General features: G+C 38.4%; 2 protein-coding genes across 3 annotated transcripts; both read left to right on the top strand.

The window, feature by feature from the left end:
- The first annotated feature begins 1,035 nt into the window (after positions 1–1,035).
- Positions 1,036–13,409, top strand: LOC141289797 (claspin). Its single transcript, XM_073821987.1, has 24 exons — positions 1,036–1,223; positions 1,709–1,823; positions 2,069–2,412; positions 2,911–3,075; positions 3,167–3,223; positions 3,314–3,386; positions 4,512–4,614; positions 4,712–5,208; positions 5,287–5,475; positions 5,564–5,718; positions 5,873–6,066; positions 6,144–6,196; positions 7,105–7,289; positions 7,732–8,257; positions 8,340–8,400; positions 8,491–8,572; positions 8,798–8,913; positions 9,088–9,249; positions 9,837–9,958; positions 11,252–11,379; positions 11,471–11,591; positions 12,051–12,127; positions 12,303–12,464; positions 13,159–13,409. The coding sequence occupies exons 1-24, from the start codon at positions 1,200–1,202 to the stop codon at positions 13,273–13,275; spliced, it is 3,828 nt and encodes a 1,275-aa protein (XP_073678088.1). The 5' UTR covers positions 1,036–1,199; the 3' UTR covers positions 13,276–13,409.
- Positions 13,410–16,653: 3,244 nt separating this feature from the next.
- Positions 16,654–19,084, top strand: LOC141290090 (uncharacterized). Of its 2 annotated transcripts, none has more exons than XM_073822288.1 (2): positions 16,654–16,794; positions 17,772–19,084. In XM_073822288.1, the coding sequence occupies exon 2, from the start codon at positions 17,800–17,802 to the stop codon at positions 18,790–18,792; it is 993 nt and encodes a 330-aa protein (XP_073678389.1). In that variant the 5' UTR covers positions 16,654–16,794; positions 17,772–17,799; the 3' UTR covers positions 18,793–19,084. The 2 variants fall into 2 exon arrangements, with proteins under 2 accessions (XP_073678389.1, XP_073678388.1); XM_073822287.1 differs by lacking the exon at positions 16,654–16,794 and adding an exon at positions 16,804–16,950.
- The last annotated feature ends 614 nt before the right edge of the window (positions 19,085–19,698 follow it).

Raw genomic sequence — 19,698 nt, 5'->3', positions numbered from 1 at the left:
GAAAATGTACTCAACAGTTTTAAATATTGATATAATAATAATAATAATAATTAGAGACAGACAGTAGTAAAGTATTTTTACTCTGCTTTAAAAGTACTTTTCTAGTGTTTGTACTTTTATCAGAGTGTTTTTCTTTAGAACATGTGACTTCACAACGTTCCAAAGCATAATTTAAGTACTTTTTACTGCACCATGTTTCATATTAAATATCATTTAATACTTAATTACATTAGAAATGTAGTACTTTCTTTCTTTTACTCAAGTAAAAGTAGTTCAAAGATTTACTTGAATACAAGAAAGTACTACATTTTTAATGTCCTCAAGTTTATTTATGATTATCTAGTGCATTAAAAGTACTATATTATTCCTTGGAATGTAGTAAAGTAAACGTTTTCCAAAAACTCTGGTAAAGTACAGATGCTTTTTAAATTTAACGTGACTTAAGTAAAGTAAAAATACTTTACTTAACTACTGCCCACCTCTGATAATAATAAATGTTTCTTGAACAGCAAATCAGCGTATTGGAATGATTTCTGATGGATCATGTGACACTGAAAACTGGAGTAATGATGCTCAAAATGTAGCTTTGATCACAGGAATAAAATTACATTTTAAATAGTAAAAATAGTTATTTTAAATCGTAAAACTATTTCACAATATTAATGCTTTTGCTGCACTTCGGATCAAATAACTGCAGGTTTGGTGAGCCGAAGAGAATTCTCTAAAAAACATTAAAAATCTTACTGTTCAAAAACGTTTGACTGGTAGTGTATATTTTATCACAGAAATATCCTGCCCCCAAATGGCAGCTTGGAACTCTGTTGTTGTCCATTTACAGTCAGCATTGACCAATCCGACGCGTTATTGGTGTTTCAGTTCTGACCGTCCCGTCCAATCAGCACAACCCAAAAGAGCCTAACAACCGTTCGTCCAATAGCGAGGCTCAAAAAGAATGACGGAGACAGTTAAAGAAAAGCGCTCGAGCCTAGCGCGCGAAGAGTGAAGTTCTATTCGTTTACCACCATCGGGCGGGAGATGGATGTATACAGTTTGGCATTGTAAAAATAACGTTTATATTTTGATTTTATGACGTTTCGGATAAAAAGAAAGCGTTTTCTACGTTTATACGCAGTTGGAGTGACAGCATCGTGCGATTGATGTCGTTTTGTACTAAATAATACTCGAGACAAGACCAAAAGATGAGCTCTCTTCTGTCTGAGCGGGTAACGTACCAGAGCAAAATAACAATAAATTACTTCCAAAATAGGTGTAAGTTAAACGACTACATTCGGTGAACGAATACTAGCTGACAACTAATTCACCCAATAGGTGCTAAACATTTTGAATTAATTCCTCATTTTATTTGTGTTAAGTTAGCTTTAGCTAGCTATTCATCCTGTCTTTTGTAACGTAAGGCCAGATGAATTGTGCACACCTTATTTGCTATTTTTCATTGCTCAGTTGTTCCCAAATGTCGAAGTTCTTTTTGTAATATTCTTTTCAGTGTTTGCAAAGGAAAAGAACATTAAATACAGTCTAGGTTGCTTTCTAGTTATAGTGCAAGTTAGTGCTCGTAAAGGGTATGTTACTTAGCCACAATGCGATATTTACATTCTCTTGTATGTTTCAGAATCAAACTGGATTTATTTTTGTAAAGCAAGTCTGTCAAATTAGTATTAACAATCATTGCAAATGTAATATTTTATAGCCTGTAGATCTGGCTGAGGCAAGAACAGCTGAAAGTGATTCAGATAGTGGAATGGGCTCACCAATGGAGGAGCCTGTGATTGACAACAACAACATGGCCACCGAAGACCAACAAGGTAATTTGGATAAGATTTTATATATATATATATATATATATATATATATATATATATATATATATATATATATATATATATATATATATATATTAACATAGCAACAACTGTTTGAACATTGAATGCATCCCAACTGCTTTGTATTTGTTGATGAATGAGCAAAAGGAATTTTTTGACACTTCTGATCAGTGACAGCTAAAATACATTGTGTGATGACAGGTCTTTATTTAACTATTGTGTTCTAGATTCAGATGAAGATATTACTGTTACTCGGAAGGGACGTTCTCGGAAAGCACTGCAGGACAGTGACAGCGATGGAGAACGGGAAGAGGCTGGAATGGCAAATGCTCTGGTCCTGTCAGAGTCCAGTGATGAGGAGACAAAGACAAATGAGACAGAAAGCATCAAAAAGAAGCGAGGAAAACGAGTGTCCCGTATCTCGATGGACAGCGACGAGAGTGAGCCAGAGAAAGTGGAAATCCAAGTCAAACCAAAAGAAGCAAAGAAGAAGAGGGAGAAGTCTCAAAGACGCAAGGAAAAAGAAAAACGCAACGTTGCCCTTGTAAAACGACTGAAAGACAACACAGAGGTGGGTGCTTAGAAGACTTCATGGATTAGTTCAAATCGAGATTAAAAATGGTAATTTACTCACCCCCATGTGATCCAAGATGTTCATGTCTTTCTGTCTTCAGTCGAAAAGAAATTGTTTTTTGAGGAAAGCATTCCAGGATTTTTTCTCCGTATAGTGGCTTCAGTGATGGCCAATGGGTTGAAGGTCCAAACTGTAGTTTCAGTGCAGCTTGATAGAACTCTACATTATCCCAGCTGAGAAATAAGAGTCTTATCTAGCAAAATGATCTGTCATTTTCTAAAAAATAATTATATACTTTTTAACCACAAATGTTCATCTTGCGTTAGCTCTGTTCGCACGCTTGAAGTCCATAATATTGATTTTCGCAAAACTTAATTTCTTTGAGAAATGGGGGTGAGTAAATTAACAGAATCTTTATTCTGGAAGTGAATTTATTCTTTACCAACTAACTGTTTCACAATTATTTTAATAACTTTGCACTTTTTTGTTTTTAAGGAGGACCCTCCAATCAAAGCACTTAATGACAGCGGCTGTCTGCTTGGAGACTCTGATCTGTTTGATGCCCAGTTAGAAGAAGACTCTGACCACCAATTGGAAGGCGAAGAGGAAGAGTCTCTAGATGCTATCCGATCAGCTGTGAAAAAGAAGGCCAAACACAAAGTGAGCACAGACTTTTGTTTCCACTGTCTGAAGTCTCCACTGGATTTGAATCGTTTACTGATGGTTACTTTTTATTTTGATTTATCTATAGCCTCATCTGTCAGACTTCAGTGGAGACGAGGAGCAAGAGAACAGGTCACCACGCAAGGTGAGATTATTTATTATAGTGATATAGTCTCACTGATTGTGTTAATTGAGTATAACAAAACAAAACTTTTCCTGAACAAATTGATTTCAGGAGAGGAAAGCAGCAAAAGCCAGCAGGGAGGCAATCAAGGAACTTCACAGTGAGAGTCAGAGACTTGTGCGAGGTCAGTCAGAAGTTACATCTGCTATGCTCTAAAAGGCTTGAAACTCTTAAAGGGATCGTTCACCCAAAAATTAACATTTGATGTTTATCTGCTTACCCCCAGGGCATCCAAGATGTAGATGACTTTGTTTCTTCAGTAGAACACAAATGAAGATTTTTTTTAACTCAAATCGTTGCAGTCTGTCAGTCATATAACGGCAGTCAATGGGACCCAAGGCTTTAAGAGTCAAAAAAACATCCACAGACAAAACCAAATTAAACCCTGCGACTTGTGATGATACATTGAGGTCTTAAGACGCGAAACAATCAGTCTGTGAAAAACTGAACAGTGTATATATATAATTTATTTTACCTCTGTTCCACCGCAATGTCAAACTGTCCTGAGCGTGTTCTTGCACAGACCGATTGTTTCGTGTGTGTTAAGACCTTAATGTATCGTCACGAGCCGCAGGGTTTAATTTGGTTTTGTCTGTGGATGTTTTTTTGACTCTTAAAGCCTTGGGTCCCATTGACTGCCATTATATGACTGACAGACTGCAACGATTTGAGTTAAAAAAATCTTCATTTGTGTTCTACTGATAAAAAACAAAGTCATCTACATCTTGGATGCCCTGGGGGTAAGCAGATAAACCTCAAATTTTCATTTTTGGGTGAAATATCCCTTTTAAAGTGCATGTGAGCCATTTCAGTTAGACTGAAACAATTGTTTGTCTTTTTTAAATGTTACGTAAATGCTTTAGACTAAAATATGCTTTAGACTAACAGATATGCACTACCATGCAACAAAGGTTTAGACAAATTAATGCTTTTAAATACATTTATAATATTACAAAAGTTTTCTATCAAAAAAAGCTGTTTTTCCACAAAAAAAAATATTAAGCAACTGTTTTCAATATTAATAAGACGAAATATTTCTTGAACACCAAATCAACATTAAAAATGATTTCTGAAGGATGATGTGACACTGAAGACTGGAGTAATGACTGTTGAAAATTCAGCTTTGCCATCACAGGAACAAACTATATTATAAAATATATTCAAATGGAAAACAGTTGGTAAAATGTTTTACAATATTACTCACTGCATTTTGGACTGACAATACTGACTTTCTTTTATACATTTGCAGAGTCTATGCTCAATCTGCCATATTACATGCCAGAACCCAAAAGTATTGACCAGTTTTTCAAGAAAAGACCTCGTCCAGAGGGTCGCGCCATGGCTTTGCTCAAGTATGAGATCAAGTCTATCACTAATGAATTAATCTATCTCCTATATACATAAAAATAGTGGGAATAACCAATATAATCTTTTTCACTTGTCCTCAAGGTCTGCCAAGTACCAGGCTTGCATTTTAGAAAGCACTACACAACCACCTCCAGAACAAGCCTCAAGATCTCAGGACATGCCTGAGCAGGACTCAAGCCCTCCAACAGAATCATCTCTGGATAACCAGTCCTCCACCACATCCCTACCTCAAGCAGACACAGCCACCAGCACTCAAGACAACCCTACCAATGATAGCGACCCACAGACCTCAAACCAAGCTCAAAACGAAGTAGAACATGACATAAGCACTGACGAACCCAAACCGGAGGGTCAAGAGAAAGAAACTTCCATTGAGACAAGTGAACAACATTCAGACAAGGACCAAGAAAAGCAACAGGTCTCAGTTGATCAGGCGCAGATGGCTCCTCAGATGCTCAAACCTCGCAAGGATAAACTAGCCAGACTAAGAGAGCTTGGTCTAGATCCTCCTCCAGTGGCGAAGTTGTGTGCAGATGATGGGGCTTTTGTCCAGTTGGAGCCACCTCAGGAAAACCCAGGTGAGATTTTTAGATTATCATCTCTTTTTAAATGTCATTCACCTTTTTTTCACAACTGATGATGGATTTTGTGTACAGCTCTGAAAGCACTACAGGAACGCTTTATGAAACACATCCAACCTGCTCCTCGTCCTAAAAGGGAGCGCACGTTGCAGCTTAATGTGGTGAGGAAAGACAGTGCCCCCTCAGGACTGGAAGAACTGCGCTCTGAATCAATCACAATTACTGTGAATGAGGGAAAAGATGAGCCTGCAAATGTCAAACCAGGTACAGTCAGTACTAGTGCTTTAATTTGCAAGTATGGAAGCAGTTTTAATGTGTTTTTTTTAAATACTACTTGTTTGTGTCTTTGTAGGTGAGAAACTAGTATTGTTGAAATCTCGCTTGCAACAAGCCATGGCCATCCGCAGGAAGGAGGAGAGGGAGCGCAGAGCTGCACTGCGTCGCCTTGACAATGAGGATTGTGAGGAAGAAGAGGAAGCAGAGATGACTGAGTCAGAAGATGAAGAGGTACTAGAAATGGGCGTTACTTTGGATTTTCTCATTGGTCTTTTTTTTTTTTTTTTCTCTAGTAGTTGATCTCCAGATCAACTACTCTTTAACACTACTTTTCTCATTTCATATTCATCAACTTTAACTTTATTTCCGTTGTTTTTTTTTTTAGGGTGTTGATGAATTGTTAGGCGGTGATGATGAAGAGGAAGAAGAAGAGGAGGGAGAAGTAGACAAAGAGGAAGGTGAAGATGAAGTTTCAGTGAAAACATGCCCCTCCCCAGGCTTCAAAAGTCCCTCTCCAACTCCAGCAGACACTGATGGAACATTGATGCTGTTTGCTGGCAACTCCTGTTCCCGGACAGGGTATGTAGAAGTTTCCTAATTGGGCTGCAACACACATTAGTCCATAATAATTGAATGGGATGTCTTTTTCTGCCCAGGGATGGTGTAAGAAGATTAGGTGCAGCTGGCCATGAAGCTGACAATAAAATGGGTGAGTGTGTATGAATATTAAACTATATTTTACAGTTTCTTATTTAAAACAATTTATTTATAGTTATTATACCTGTTGCTTTGACAAATGGGCACACTTATCAGATGTACAGTGGCCAAAATTATTAGAATTATTAGTATTTTTAGCAGCTAAACAATGGTTTTAAGTCAGTTATTTGTCATTTACTGTAGTGTGTCAATAGGAAATATCAGTTTATATATCCAAACATACATGCCATATAAAATAATCTAATCTAGTGAGATTATTGTTTGTACAAGGAGTCTGACAACAGCCAGGGCTCCACACAGAGATCTGATCTCTTTATCATCCAGTCTGTCTAGAATGACATGAAGAAACAGAACAAACTGAGAACTTTACCAAGACCGCCAAGATGCTTCAAGAAACCGTACTACAAAGCTACCTAAACTATGCGCAAGTGCACCTAGGGCAGAAGCAGCTTTAAACACAAAGGATGGTCACACCAAATGTTGATTTTAGTTTAGTTAATGGAAGGTAATTGATAAAGAAAATCTATTCATGACACGCTACTGTAGCTTTGCAGGTTGGTTTGTTGAACCATCTTGGAGACGTTGCCACAGTTTTTCTGGATTTAGTCTGTCTCACTCGGTTTCTTGTCATTCCAGACTGGATGATGATGAGATCAGATCTCTGTGTGAGCACTGGCTGTTGTCAGACTCCTTGTGCAAATAAAGAATCTCACTGGATTATTACAATTAATGGCAAAATGAATGTTTGGAAATTTAAAATATTTCCTACTGACACACTACAGCAAAAAGTAGAAATGAATAACTTAAAACTATTTTTTAGCTGGTGAAAATATTAGTGTTCTAATCATTTTTGACCACCACTGTATGTGAAATCAGACTGAAATTAGGTTCTTTTTACAGAGGAGGATGACACCCTTTCATTGGCTAAGGACAGCAGTCATAACAGTAGCTTTGAGCTGATGGGCTCAATGATCCCATCATACCAGCCAGTCAATAGAGCTGCAGGCAGAGGTCTGTCCAACAGTGCATTCCGTTCTCCATCTCCCTGCCTATTCAGATCCAGCTTCCTCGGCTCTGCTTCAAAGGTGAGGGTCACTTGGAACTCCTTGAAAATAATTTCACCTGTTTGTTCTTCAGTTTCATTTAGAGGGATAGTTCACCCAAAAATGAAAATTCTGTCATTAGTTACTCACCCTCATGTTGTTCCAAACCCGTAAGTCCTTTATCCTCGAAACACAAATTAAGAATTTATTTTTTTATTTTTGCTGAAATCTGACAGCTTGCATAGAAATCTGACCCTGCGTAGACTGCAATGAAACTACCACGTTCAAGGCCCAGAAAGGAAGTAGGGATATTGTTAAAATAGTCTGTGACATCAGTGGTTCAACCTTAATTTTATAAAGCTACAAGAGTACTTTTTTGTGAGCAAAAAATGGTGATGATTTCCCACTGTGTCAAGTGATTTATCTGTTCAATTAATAATTTAACAGACACCAAATATTTATATATTATCATCTCCTTATTCAGAGCTCAGGTAAGATGTCCGAACCCTCCCTCTCCCTCCCTGTGGAGGATTCCCAAGACCTTTATGCTCCCTCTTCCCCGAGTGAGTCCGCTCTCCCTCCGGCTGGGGACTCCCAGGGTCGCTTCTCACTGGAGGAGGACACCCACTCCCAGCTACTGGATGCCGATGGCTTCTTAAACGTTGGCCCTCGTGGTGCGCCTAGCCGTTCCCACAAACGGCAGCTTATACTAGACAGTCTGGATGAAAACGCCATGGACGCGAATATGGGTGAGCTCCTAGGGCTCTGCTCAGGGGGCTTCGGATCAGGGCAGACCCAGCCAGGGGCTTCTCAACCTGCAGCAGAGGATGAGCTGCTGGGCTTGTGCTCTGGAGCTTTTGCCACACAGCCTGAAGAGCCAGCCGTCAAGCCTAAGGAGAAGAAGAAACCCTTGGAACCAGAGGAGCAACAAGGGGAGAGTCAAGGCAGCTCAGAGGCAGACATGGACCAGCTGCTGGCTCTCTGTTCTGGCAAGTTCACTGGAAGCCCCTGTAAGTCTTGTTTTGTTTATACTAGGGGTTAAAAGGATACTTGTTAAGTTTTGTAGGTAACATTATATTTATCATATTTTAGCTGCTTCGTCGCTGCGATCAGTCTCAAGTCCTGCCTTTGACAAGCCATCTGAAACGAGCAGGTACTAACCTATAATAAGTGTACTTAGATTTATAAATTTTTTATTTGTTTCAAATACTAAATGCTGCATACCCTCAAACTGTCCCCATAGGAACAAGAACATAATTGAGGAAGAGGAGGAAGGTGACTGTGAGTTCCGGCTCCTGTCAGATGTAGACAGCCTCAGTGAAAAGGTACTCTACAGATAAAAGATCTTGAAAATGTTAACTTCTCCCAATGTGCCAGCATTGGTTCAACCAGTGGTGTGGGTTTAGGGTGGGACTGCCTGTTTGTCCAGAAAATGGGGGAGTGTTTAAAAAAAAAAAAAAAAAAAAAACGGGTCTTGACACACTGCAGCTGTAAATGTGAATGTTTGCCTGTAGTTATTGTTGATGTAAACTATTTGTTTTTAATTTAAGGATGAAAATGAGGATAAATCAGATGCTGAAGAGGAAAGTGAGAATGAAGAGGAGGAGGACGAGCAGGAAGAGGAAAGGGAAGCAGTCTTTGGACGACGCCCTGGCAAAAAGAAAATGTATGTCTATTTTTGATTTTCAAAGACATTTATGAACAATACAAGTTGTTTAAATGCATTTCAGTTTGGCAAAAGTTGAGATTTATTGCTAATGATTGTATTTTATCTTACCTTATTTTATCTTATTTTGTGGGTTTGTATTGATATCAATATATGTTATTTGTCTCCCAACAGCCGTTTAGCACAGTTTGTGGATTCTGAGGCGGAGTTGTCTGGAAGTGATGTGGGCAGTGAGGATGAGGACGATGATGGTGGTGATGAATACGAGGAGGAAGAGATACAGGAAGATTTGCCGTCAGATGAGGAACTAATGGACCAAGTTAACAAGATTCACATGTAAGAAATGTTATCTTAATCCTCCACTGACTTGCTCTTTCAGTAAGTGGAGGAACAGGTGAGTACTTGTTCCCCAGTTGCAAAAGCAGCTGAAATGCTTGTTTGGTAGCTTTACAGTTGACTGCACAAGTGGGCTTGTCTGCTGGTTGAAGTTGTTGTAACTTCAATGTGCCACATGGGGGAGCCAATCGTTTATCAAAGCTGGGTACATCTGTTATGCCATGCAATCAGTCAACTCCCTAAGTGTTATAAATGCCTTAAACCTGATTGCTTTTAGAAATGACCTTCTTTTATCCACCTTTTTCTTCCTGCTAGAGTGGATGTGGCCATTTGTAAATTTTATGGGTTTAGCTTCTGGTCTCATCCGCATCCAGCTATTTCTAGCTGTACAAAACAGCTTGGTTTTTCTGCTTGGTATTGTAAATTGTTGTGTCTTACCATATTTTAGTGTGTTACCATAATTCTGAACACACTGGTTTGTAGTGCAAACAGTTTTACAGTTTACTGCATCTTGTTGTTGGTTTTTTGGTGGATAGACATAGTCATAGTCTTTCACTAGTAACACAAGGCTTATGTTCTCACTACAGGAAGCAGATCTTGGATGATGATAAGCGAAAACTGCGGCTCTATCAGGAGCGTTACCTTGCTGATGGAGATCTCCATTCTGACGGACCTGGACGAGCTCGGCGTTTCCGCTGGAAAAATATTGGTGAGTTAATCTTGTGATCTGGATCCCACTTCTCAGTATGTTGACATCATTGGAGAAGTTCACTTCCAGAACAAATATATACAGATAATGTACTCACTAGGGCTGGGCGGTATGAAGGTATATATAGTTACCGCGGAATGAAATGTGTACCGTAAAATAATTTTTTATTCCGTGTATACCGCGAAATGTAAATAAGTGGGCGTGGCCAACTCACGTGCAGCACGCGTGAGGCTGAGACTGGTCAAACCGTTGAATGCAAGACTAAAGGATACGCTGGGAGGTTGTAAAAACATGGAAAAGGAGAAACGAGTTCTTTTCTTAAATATTCAAGCTTATTTAAAGCCCTTTTGTACATTTTCTGGAATAACTACCTATATAAAAAACTATATCGTGAAAGATCGTCACCGTGAAATTAAATTTTGGTCATACAGCCCAGCCCTAGTACTCACCCCCTGTCATCCAAGATGTTCATGCATAAAGAAATAGTTTTTTGAGGAAAACATTTTCGGATTTCTATAGTGCCCCTAATTTGAACTTCCAAATCCAGTTTAAATGCAGCTTCAAACGATCTTAAATACGACTGTAACCGATCCCAGTCAAGGAAGAAGAGTCTTATCTAGCAAAACGATCGGTTATATATATTTTTTTAAACCTCAAGCGCTCATCTTGTCCGGTTCTGCATGTACTCTGTGTATTCCGATTCAAGACAGTTAGGGTATCTCGAAAAACTCCCATCTCATTTTCTCCCTCAACTTCAGAATTGTCCTACATCACTGTTTTACCTTTTTTGTAAAGGATGTTTTTATCTTCTTTGCATGTTCACCTTGTAAAAACTGGGTTGGTACTTCTGCAGTGGCGTAGGATGATATATATATATATATATATATATATATATATATGATATATATGATATATATATATATATAATGATTTTTAAAGTTGAGGGAAAAAATGAGTTTTGTGACCTACTCTACCTGTTTTGAACCAGAGATGCACAGGCTACTCATGCACATTGCAGAGAGACAAGACGAGTATTTGAGGTTTAAAAGTATCTACATTTTTATTATTTAAATAAATAAACAATTGTTTCGCTCAGCTGGGATCATTTGGGATTGTTTGACGCTGCATTTAAACTACGATTTGGAAGTTCAAACTCGGGGCACCTTAGAAGTCCACTACATAGAGAAAAATGTTTTCCTCAAAACATACATTTTTGTTCTGGAAGTGAACTTTTCCTTTAACTGGACTAGATGTGTCTGACGTGTTTTTACATAGTTTTTTTGTTTTGACCAGATGATAACTTTGAGTTTGGTGGAATTGGTCCTGATGGAGATGAGGAAGAGGAAGATGAAGAAGTCGATCAGCTTGAGTTGCAAAGACGTAAAGAAAGGCTTGAGAGGGAACAGTGGCTGAGAGAACAGGTGTGTGTGTGCGTGTAAGAAAGAAAGAAAGAAATTGATGTTTTGTGTTTATGCTTGTGTGCATGTGTCTGACTTGGATCCTGTTCTGTAGACTGAAGCTCAGGCCAAAAAAGGAGGGGAGGATGCAGATGATGAGGAAAAAATTGATGAAGAGGACAGTCAATTTATGAAGCTAGCCAAGAAGCTCACTGCTAAGACACTTCAAAAGAGAGGTACCCCAAGCACTGAGTTTTTTTTTACTGTATTTAGGAATCCTGTCATAAAAATGAAAAATATGATAAGTGAATGGGTACTTTGTTGTCGTACACTTGCAGCACACTCGCTTAAACTTGAATGCACCTTTTCCTTTTGTTTGGATTGTTCAGTGAGTTCAATCACAAAATATACGTCAATAAACCCGACCAATCATGTTGTGAATTCATCACTATACTGTTAGGTTCGGTATCTTTAGGTTCACTGTCAAAAATGCCGGTGTGAACGCTAGGCGGACCAGGACCAAATGTATCATTTTCCTTTTGGGGTGAAAAAAAAAACTGAATTTGGGACAAAAATAAAACTGATTTCATAGGGCCCTATTTGTTTATTCCATGGTATACATTTTCTCCTAGATGCATTTCTAAAAATAATAGCTACAAAGATACTAAAGGTTTTTTTTTTTCACCTGTTTACAGACACTCCAGCTGTTCCTCTGCAAGAAAAAGTGGCTTCCAATACCAACCATTTCCGAAAGCCATTTCAGCCAACCGTGGTCAGTACCCACCTCACACTCCCTCATGCTGTTCTCTGCTTCCTGTGAAAATTTAAATTTATTAGTAATGCTTTTGTAGTATTTCTTATAGCAGTGTCACTGTCAGCTTTAAATTGCTTTTAAGAGGAAATACTGTCACAGATTTGTAATCTTTTGACTTGTACCTTATCTCCAGGTCAAGAGAGGCTCGTTACTCAGTCAACCTCAAGCAATGTTGCAAAAGTTAGCCAGCATCTCTGACAGCAACCCCTTGGCCCCTCGTAACTCAAGAGGTTTTCTCTTCCAAACCCTGTCACCGGAAAAAGAGCAGCCTGCATCAGCGGGACCCAGAAAACAGGTACTTTGAGTGTTAAAAAAGGGAGTAGAACCAAAAGAATTGCAGACTGTTTTTCTTGATGCATGATTCTTGAATGTAATTAATAGGTCTACCACCGGATGGAGCTGTAGTCTTAGAATGATTGTTAATTGACGGAGAAGTTTACTTCCAGAATGAAAATTTCCTGATAACTTGGTCGCCCCCATGTCATCCATAATGTTCATGTCTGTCTTTCTTCAGTCGAAAAGACCTAAAATTAAGGCTTTTAAGGAAAACATTGCAGGATTTTACTCATTCAGTGGACTTCAATAGCAGCCAATGGGTTGAAGGTCCAAATTTTAGTTTCAGTGCAGCTTCAAAGAACTTCGATCTGCCATTTAAGAAAAAATACAAATTTATATACTTTTTAACCACAAATTCCTGCGTTTAAACTGCAATTCGGACCTTCAACCCATTGGTTCCCTTTGAAGTCCATTATATGGAGAAAATTTGTGGAATGTTTTCCTCAAACTCTTTTCCAAAATTTCTTTGTGACTAAAGAAAGAAACACATGAACATCATGTTGATTTTACAAGTAAACTTCTACTTTAAGACGCTACAAGTCCATGTGTCTTATTTAACTCACAAGATACATGTTTTATTGTGTATATATGATGTATTATGAGCTTTTTAAATATGACATCTGTTCTTAAATATGAGTAATTTAACTTTTCAGATTAAGAAAAGAGGACAGATGGACACTTCTAGCCCTGCTGCCAAGCGTCCATGTCTCGGGAGCTCCCTCAAACCCACAGGACCACCACGAAGTATTTTCAGTTTTCTGGAGAGCTGAAGCTGCTTACGAACTTCCCAGTGTTACTAACAATGAATACATAATTATATTTGTCCTCTTGTCCATACTAAATGCTATGATGTTGAATGTTTGGCTTGTTTTAGAATATTTGTATCATGTAAATATTGTGATTCTTCTTTTTAAGTGATGTAATTTTATTTGTTTTTATAAAATTGTCTATTAAAGTGTATTTTAAAACAAATAACTGCTATTTGCATTTTTATAACCCTTAAGCTCTTAGCATAGGCTCCCTCAGGCTATGAATTTGTCCTATTTCACCTTCTCAAACTGATACCAAGACATTTGTCTGGTTGAACTTTAGTTAACTCAGTGTTTTGACTGTAGAGCAACTGCTTTGTATTTTTAACTCATTTTGTAAGGGTTTCTAATGCGCTCTTTCTGAGCTTCTGGGTTGGGTGCAGGAATTTCCAATTTTTTTTTTTTTTAAATATATCAACCTTGCTGCAGGCTGGACAGCCACTGATTTGTGACTATATCTGACCCTGGACCACAAAACCAGTCCTAAGTAACGGGTATATTTGTAGCAATAGCCAAAAATACATTGTATGGGTCAAAATTATCAATTTAATGCCAAAAATTATTAGGAAGTTAAGTTAAGATCATATTCCATGAAGATATTTTGTAAATTTCCTCGCTCAGACCCCCCTTTTTTTAATAGTTGCATCTCAGCTAAATATTGTCCTATCCTAACAAACCATACAACAGAAAGCTTATTTATTCAGCTTTCAGATGAAGTATACATCTCAATTTTAAAACATTGACCCTTATGACTGGTTTTGTGGTCCAGAGTCACATATTGTCAAGAGAATGCTGAGGGTCAGCTCTCAGAAGCCTCTGAATGATTCTGGGTTCATTTGTAACATCCGATTTTTAAGAGAGTTTGGTTCTTGCAACATGTTGAGCTTCCGCACACATTACACATTTCATTTTAACCAATGATCCCAAAAAGAAATGCTCTTTTGAAGATAATTGACCTTGTCAAACTAGAAAACTAATTCTGTGTTGCCTGCCAAGCCATGTAGTCTATGTATGTGTGTGTGTGTGTGTGTGTATATATATATATATATGAAGAGCTTCTGGGCAACTGGTTGAATGTGCAGTAGCTGCCATACTGGATCTGAGTGGTGGCTTTTGACAGCAGTGCCAGGGGTGAGTCCCTCTGGGCTCTGTCACTGCTCAAACCGCTGGGACGGGAGACGTGCAACTGAACTGAGGGAAATGGGTCATAACTGCAGGCTGCTTGGCGTGTTCGCATCCAAACAAGTGCTTTTACTGCAAGTTATCATGTACGTGTGGGACACAATCCAGCTTTTTTGTACTTGGCGGCATGAACTTGCTTGTGTTTTACAGGTAATGTGTTTTTGAACTGATACAGCAAGTGTTAAAGCTCATTTTACGAGGCAACTTCAAGCATCTCTTGTCTCTTGCTCTCATCTTCATTCCCGTTCCTTCCCCGGATTGTTTGCTTGATGTAGATGATTTTCCATGTGACGAAGCCGCAGGCAAGCTTTTTATTTGATGTATTTTTCATGTGTTAAGGCTATTATTGAGAGATGGAAGGGGGGAGAGACTAGAGACAGCCTGAAGGTGCCACACTTGAATGGGGATGTTGTTGGACAGAGCGAGGAGGGGGGAGAGAAGAGTTCTTTTCTGTCGCCAGCAATTGCTTGTCATGGGATAGGGAGGGAATGTACTTACTGAGTCTGTCTGATGTGCAAGCACCAAAACAGTCACACAGTATCTCATGATAAGCCATCATAGACTTGCAACAACAAAACTGCAGGCCCATTAAGGGATTTAAACCTGGTTGTAAAATGGTCGGCCTTAACACTTGTCTGATGACGTTGAGGTTTTTTTTAGATGTTTTTTTTTTTCTATTTGTAATTTTCCTGTGGTTTGCAGTTAACTAACAATCAGCATCAGCTGTCTTTTCAAGTAAAACTAAAGGTTTCTCTGGTAATTTTTGTTAATTCTATAATAAAGTGATAAATAATGACATTACCTATATACAGTATTCAAAAAATACAGTTTAGGTCAAAAGTTTACATACACCTTGCGGAATCTGCTTAATGTTAATTATTTGACCACAATAAGATGGATCATTCAAAATGTGTGCTATTTTTTATTAGTACTGACCTTAATATAATATTTCACATAAAGGAAATTTACATATCGTCCACAAGGGGAAAAAATAGCTGAATTAATCAAAATGACCCTTTTCAACATACACTTGATTCTTAATACTGTTGTTACCCGAATGATCCACAGTTTTTATTTAGTGATAGTCCTTCATAAGTCCCTTGTTTGTCCTGAACAGGTAAACTACCCACTGTTCTTCATAAAAGTCCTTCAGGTTCTACAGATTTTTTTTTTTTTTTTTTTTTTTTTTTTAGCATTTCTGTGTTTTTTAACCATTTTCAGCAATGACTGTATGATTTTGAGATCCAGTTTTTCACACTGAGGACAACTGAGGAACCTAAATACAACTATTACAGAAGGTTTAAACGCTCACTGATACTTCAGAAGGAAAATCAATGCATTAAAAGCCAGGGGGTGAAAACATTTGAACTGAATGAGGATTTTTCTTATTTTGCCTAAATATCAATTTTTTTTTCATTTAGCACTGCTCTTTAGAAGCTACAGAAGATACTTACATGTTCCCCAGAAGACAAAATCATTTAAATTTACCCTGAAATTGAATTCAAAATGTTTTCACCCCCAGCTCTTAACGCACCATTTTTCGTTCTGAAGCATCAGTGAACATTTCAACCTTCTGTAACAGTTGCATATGAGTCCCTCAGTTGTCGTCAGTGTGAAAAGATGAATCGCAAAATCATAGTCATTGTTAGAAATGGTTCAAATATACAACAATGCTGAAAAACCAAAGAATTTGTTGGACCTAAAGAATTTTTCTGAAGAACAGTGGGCAGTTCAACTGTTCAGGACAAACAAGGGACAACTATCACTAAAAAAAACAGCTGTGGATCATTCAGGTAACACCAGTTAAGAATCAAGTGTGTGTAAACTTTTGAACAGGGTTGTTTTTATAAATTCAGCTATTATTTTATCTTGTGGACTGTAAACGTCTTTTATATAAAATATATTATTAAGGTCAGTACTAAATAAAAAATAATAACATGCATTTTGTACTATTGATTAAGTATACTTTAAGACCCTTTGTTGTTAGTTTTGACCTCTTTTTGGAGGGTTCAAGTCTTAATTTAGAGCCCCCTCCCCTCCTTTAGAGTCAAGCTTTGCTTGAATTAGTTTTCCCACACCATTTTCCACTAATTCCACCGGTTTCCACCTCTGTGGTCCCTTCCCAGTTTAGGAAGTGAGTCATAGCGCAGTGGTCCGTTGCAGTACACGGGAAAAGAGAGCGGATGGGAGGGAGAGAGAGGAGGAATCAGATTAACATCGCTAGAGAGGGTCGGTCGGAGGAGGGGAAAACAGGGAGGACACTGTATCTTATTCGCGGACGAAAACGGACAACAAACCGTAAGACAATGCCCTCTAATTATTGATTCTCAAATGATATTGTCAGTCAGATGTTTATGTAACGGCTAAATAAAATTGGAGCGAGGTTAAGGCTCTCGGTGATGTGCGCTGTTTTTCGCCGCGTTCCCGGCCGAGCGAGCGGAGCCGAGAGATGGGGTGAGACTAGTGTAACGCAGCTCTTACGTAATACAACCTCTGTTTATGTCGATTTTTTTTTTATTAATCGCTATTTATTCTTGGCTTTTGCGATTGAGTGTTAGTGATTTGCTTTTGCTAAATATCTAAATCTTATTTTGATATCGCTCGTGCTCGTTAGGCAGCTAGTCGAGCATCGAGCTCGAACAAATGCGTTTGATTGGTGGCTTACTGTAATAGTCATTGATTTCCTTCATGCATCGTATATATTTATTTTAACGCGGCGCTTCGAGCTATTCCAATCGAATTGCATTAGTCCTCAAGTAAATTACGGCAGGAATTTTAAATATGTCGAAATGCACCGAGCCGTTCAGGTTAGCGCGAATTTTGGGTCCTGTTCTTGGGGCGGCATTTTACTACTTGCAGATTTTATGTCCTCAATCATTTTATTATTTGCGCCTCAGGCGCGCAACCCTGAATCGCTGGTTGCTGTTCTTCAGCACCACATGGCCGCGCAGCGCCTGTCACGCCGAGTGATTGACAGGCCCCTGAAGTTATTACGTGGACTATATCTGTGAGAGGACATCTGAATATTTCATGTCACCGAAATGGAGAACATGCCGTGGAATTGCACCACTAAATATTTCATGCATTATTTTAACCATTATTAGCGAGGGATTGTAGCCACAGATAATATTTACAGTCTCTACAGCACTTTTCTGTTTTATCTGAAACTATATTCCCAGCCAAAATATGATAATATAATGTATTACTTTGCTTTTGCATCCTTTAAAGACTCTTCTGTCAAACCACTAACTCTGTTTTATCTCCTGTTTCCAAAGAGCAAGTGAATCGCAAACAAAACTGAAAATGCTTCAGCAAGATCGGGCCATGAACCCTGTTCTTGGAAGTCAACCTCTGGTTGGACCACCATCAACTCTGCGCAACCATTCGAACAGTCAGAAGAGATGCGACAAAGATGGAAACTTTAACTTTTTGGGGCAGGATGATGACCCTATGACAGGAGATGAAAATCGCAACCAGGTGCGTCCGAGAGCTTTGGGTCGTGATCTGCCTCTTTCTTCCAACCACTATGGAACTGGACCCCTCTCCCCCTTGTCTCGTCTCCCATGCTGGAGTCCTTTGGAACCTCTTCCTGAGATTGAATCTGGAGACGATATGGGTGGCAGAGTGCCTCCAGATGGCGCAGAAGAGGGCAAGGTTGATGAAGAGATGAGAAGAGTGACGGATGACGAAAAGGAGAAGGCACTGGGAGAGAGTGAGAAAATAGAAGACCTACTGGATGATGATGATGATGATGAAGAGGATGGAGGCATAGAATGGGCTGACAGTGATGAAGATTTTGAATTCAGCTACAGGTCTGAAAGCTCTTCCCCACTCAGCACAGAGAGCTGTGACATTGGGGGCGCTGGAGCCCACAATTCAATCTGGGATCAAATCTGCAGTGAACGTCCAACAGCAGACAGTGGAAATGCGACCGTGGACGCTCTGAAAAACCAAAACCGTGTGGATAAGAAAACAGAGCGGCGTAGGGAGAGTTTGGAGGGCACTGATGCTGTTGAAGACGGCGTGTCGGACTCAGACACCGACCCCTGTTCCGAGCTTCCAGACCTTATGGAGGCTGTCTGGACTCTACAGGACCGGGAGAGGTTTAAGGCACAGGAGATGGAGAAGCATCAAGTCCAGCTGACCATGTATCGACGCCTGGCTCTCATCCGATGGGTTCGCACCTTGCAAAATCGCGTTCAGGAGCAGCAGAACCGGCTCCAGTCAAGTTTCGATATTATTCTTACACATAGGAAAGAGCTTCTGCGCATGGGCGCTGCCACTGCTGCCCAATAATAAAGACAATCTGAGAAAAGTCATAAGACTGGCTGATGACTATTATCTTGTGATCTTCGCATCTTTGTGCATCTCATTCTTCTGAATCAAATTACCTCCTGGGTCTCTGAACTATTTCACCCTTATAATGCTAAACTTTAATCATAAATGTAGTTGAATGTCCTCCAATACATCACCTTGAACTGTGCCCGTGTGGTTACAGATGTTTCCGAACTCCTCCAATCTGATGTTTTAAAAAATGTCATATAAATGTTTTATGTGTGGTATAAAATAAATTATATTTAACAATAAATGCACAATGTGTCTTTTTATGAAATGCACCGTTTTGAGGAGTAATACATTGTAAGAAATATTTATTTATTTATTTATACACTTCCAGTCAAAAGTTTTTGAACAGTAAGATTTTTAATGTTTTTAAAGAATTCTCTTGCTCATCGAGTCTGCATTTAATTGATCCAAAATACAGCAAAAGCAGTATTGCAAAATATTTTTAAAATATAAAATACGTTTTCTATTTAAATATATTTTAAAATGTAATTTATTCTTGTGATCAAAGCTACATTTTCAGCATCATTACTCCAGTCTTCAGTGTCACATGGTCCTTTAGAAATTGTTATTATTATCATATCATCATCAATATTTAAAACAATTGAGTACTTTTTTCAGGATTCTTGATCTTGAAAAAAAATCCAGAGATCATAATTTATCTGAAATAAAAAGCTTTTGTAATATTATATATTAATATACTATTCAAAAGCTATATATATATATATATATATATATATATATATATATATATATATTGTTTTTTATGGGCAAGAAATTATAGAAATTAGTACTTATATTTAGCAAAGATACTTTAAATTGATCAAAAGTGATGATAAAGACATTTATAATGTTGCAAAA

The sequence above is a fragment of the Garra rufa genome, chromosome 17, assembly GCF_049309525.1.
Source record: "Garra rufa chromosome 17, GarRuf1.0, whole genome shotgun sequence".
Lineage (NCBI taxonomy): Eukaryota > Metazoa > Chordata > Actinopteri > Cypriniformes > Cyprinidae > Garra > Garra rufa.
Note: the sequence above shows the minus strand (reverse complement) of the source record. Positions and strands in the feature narration are given on the sequence as shown.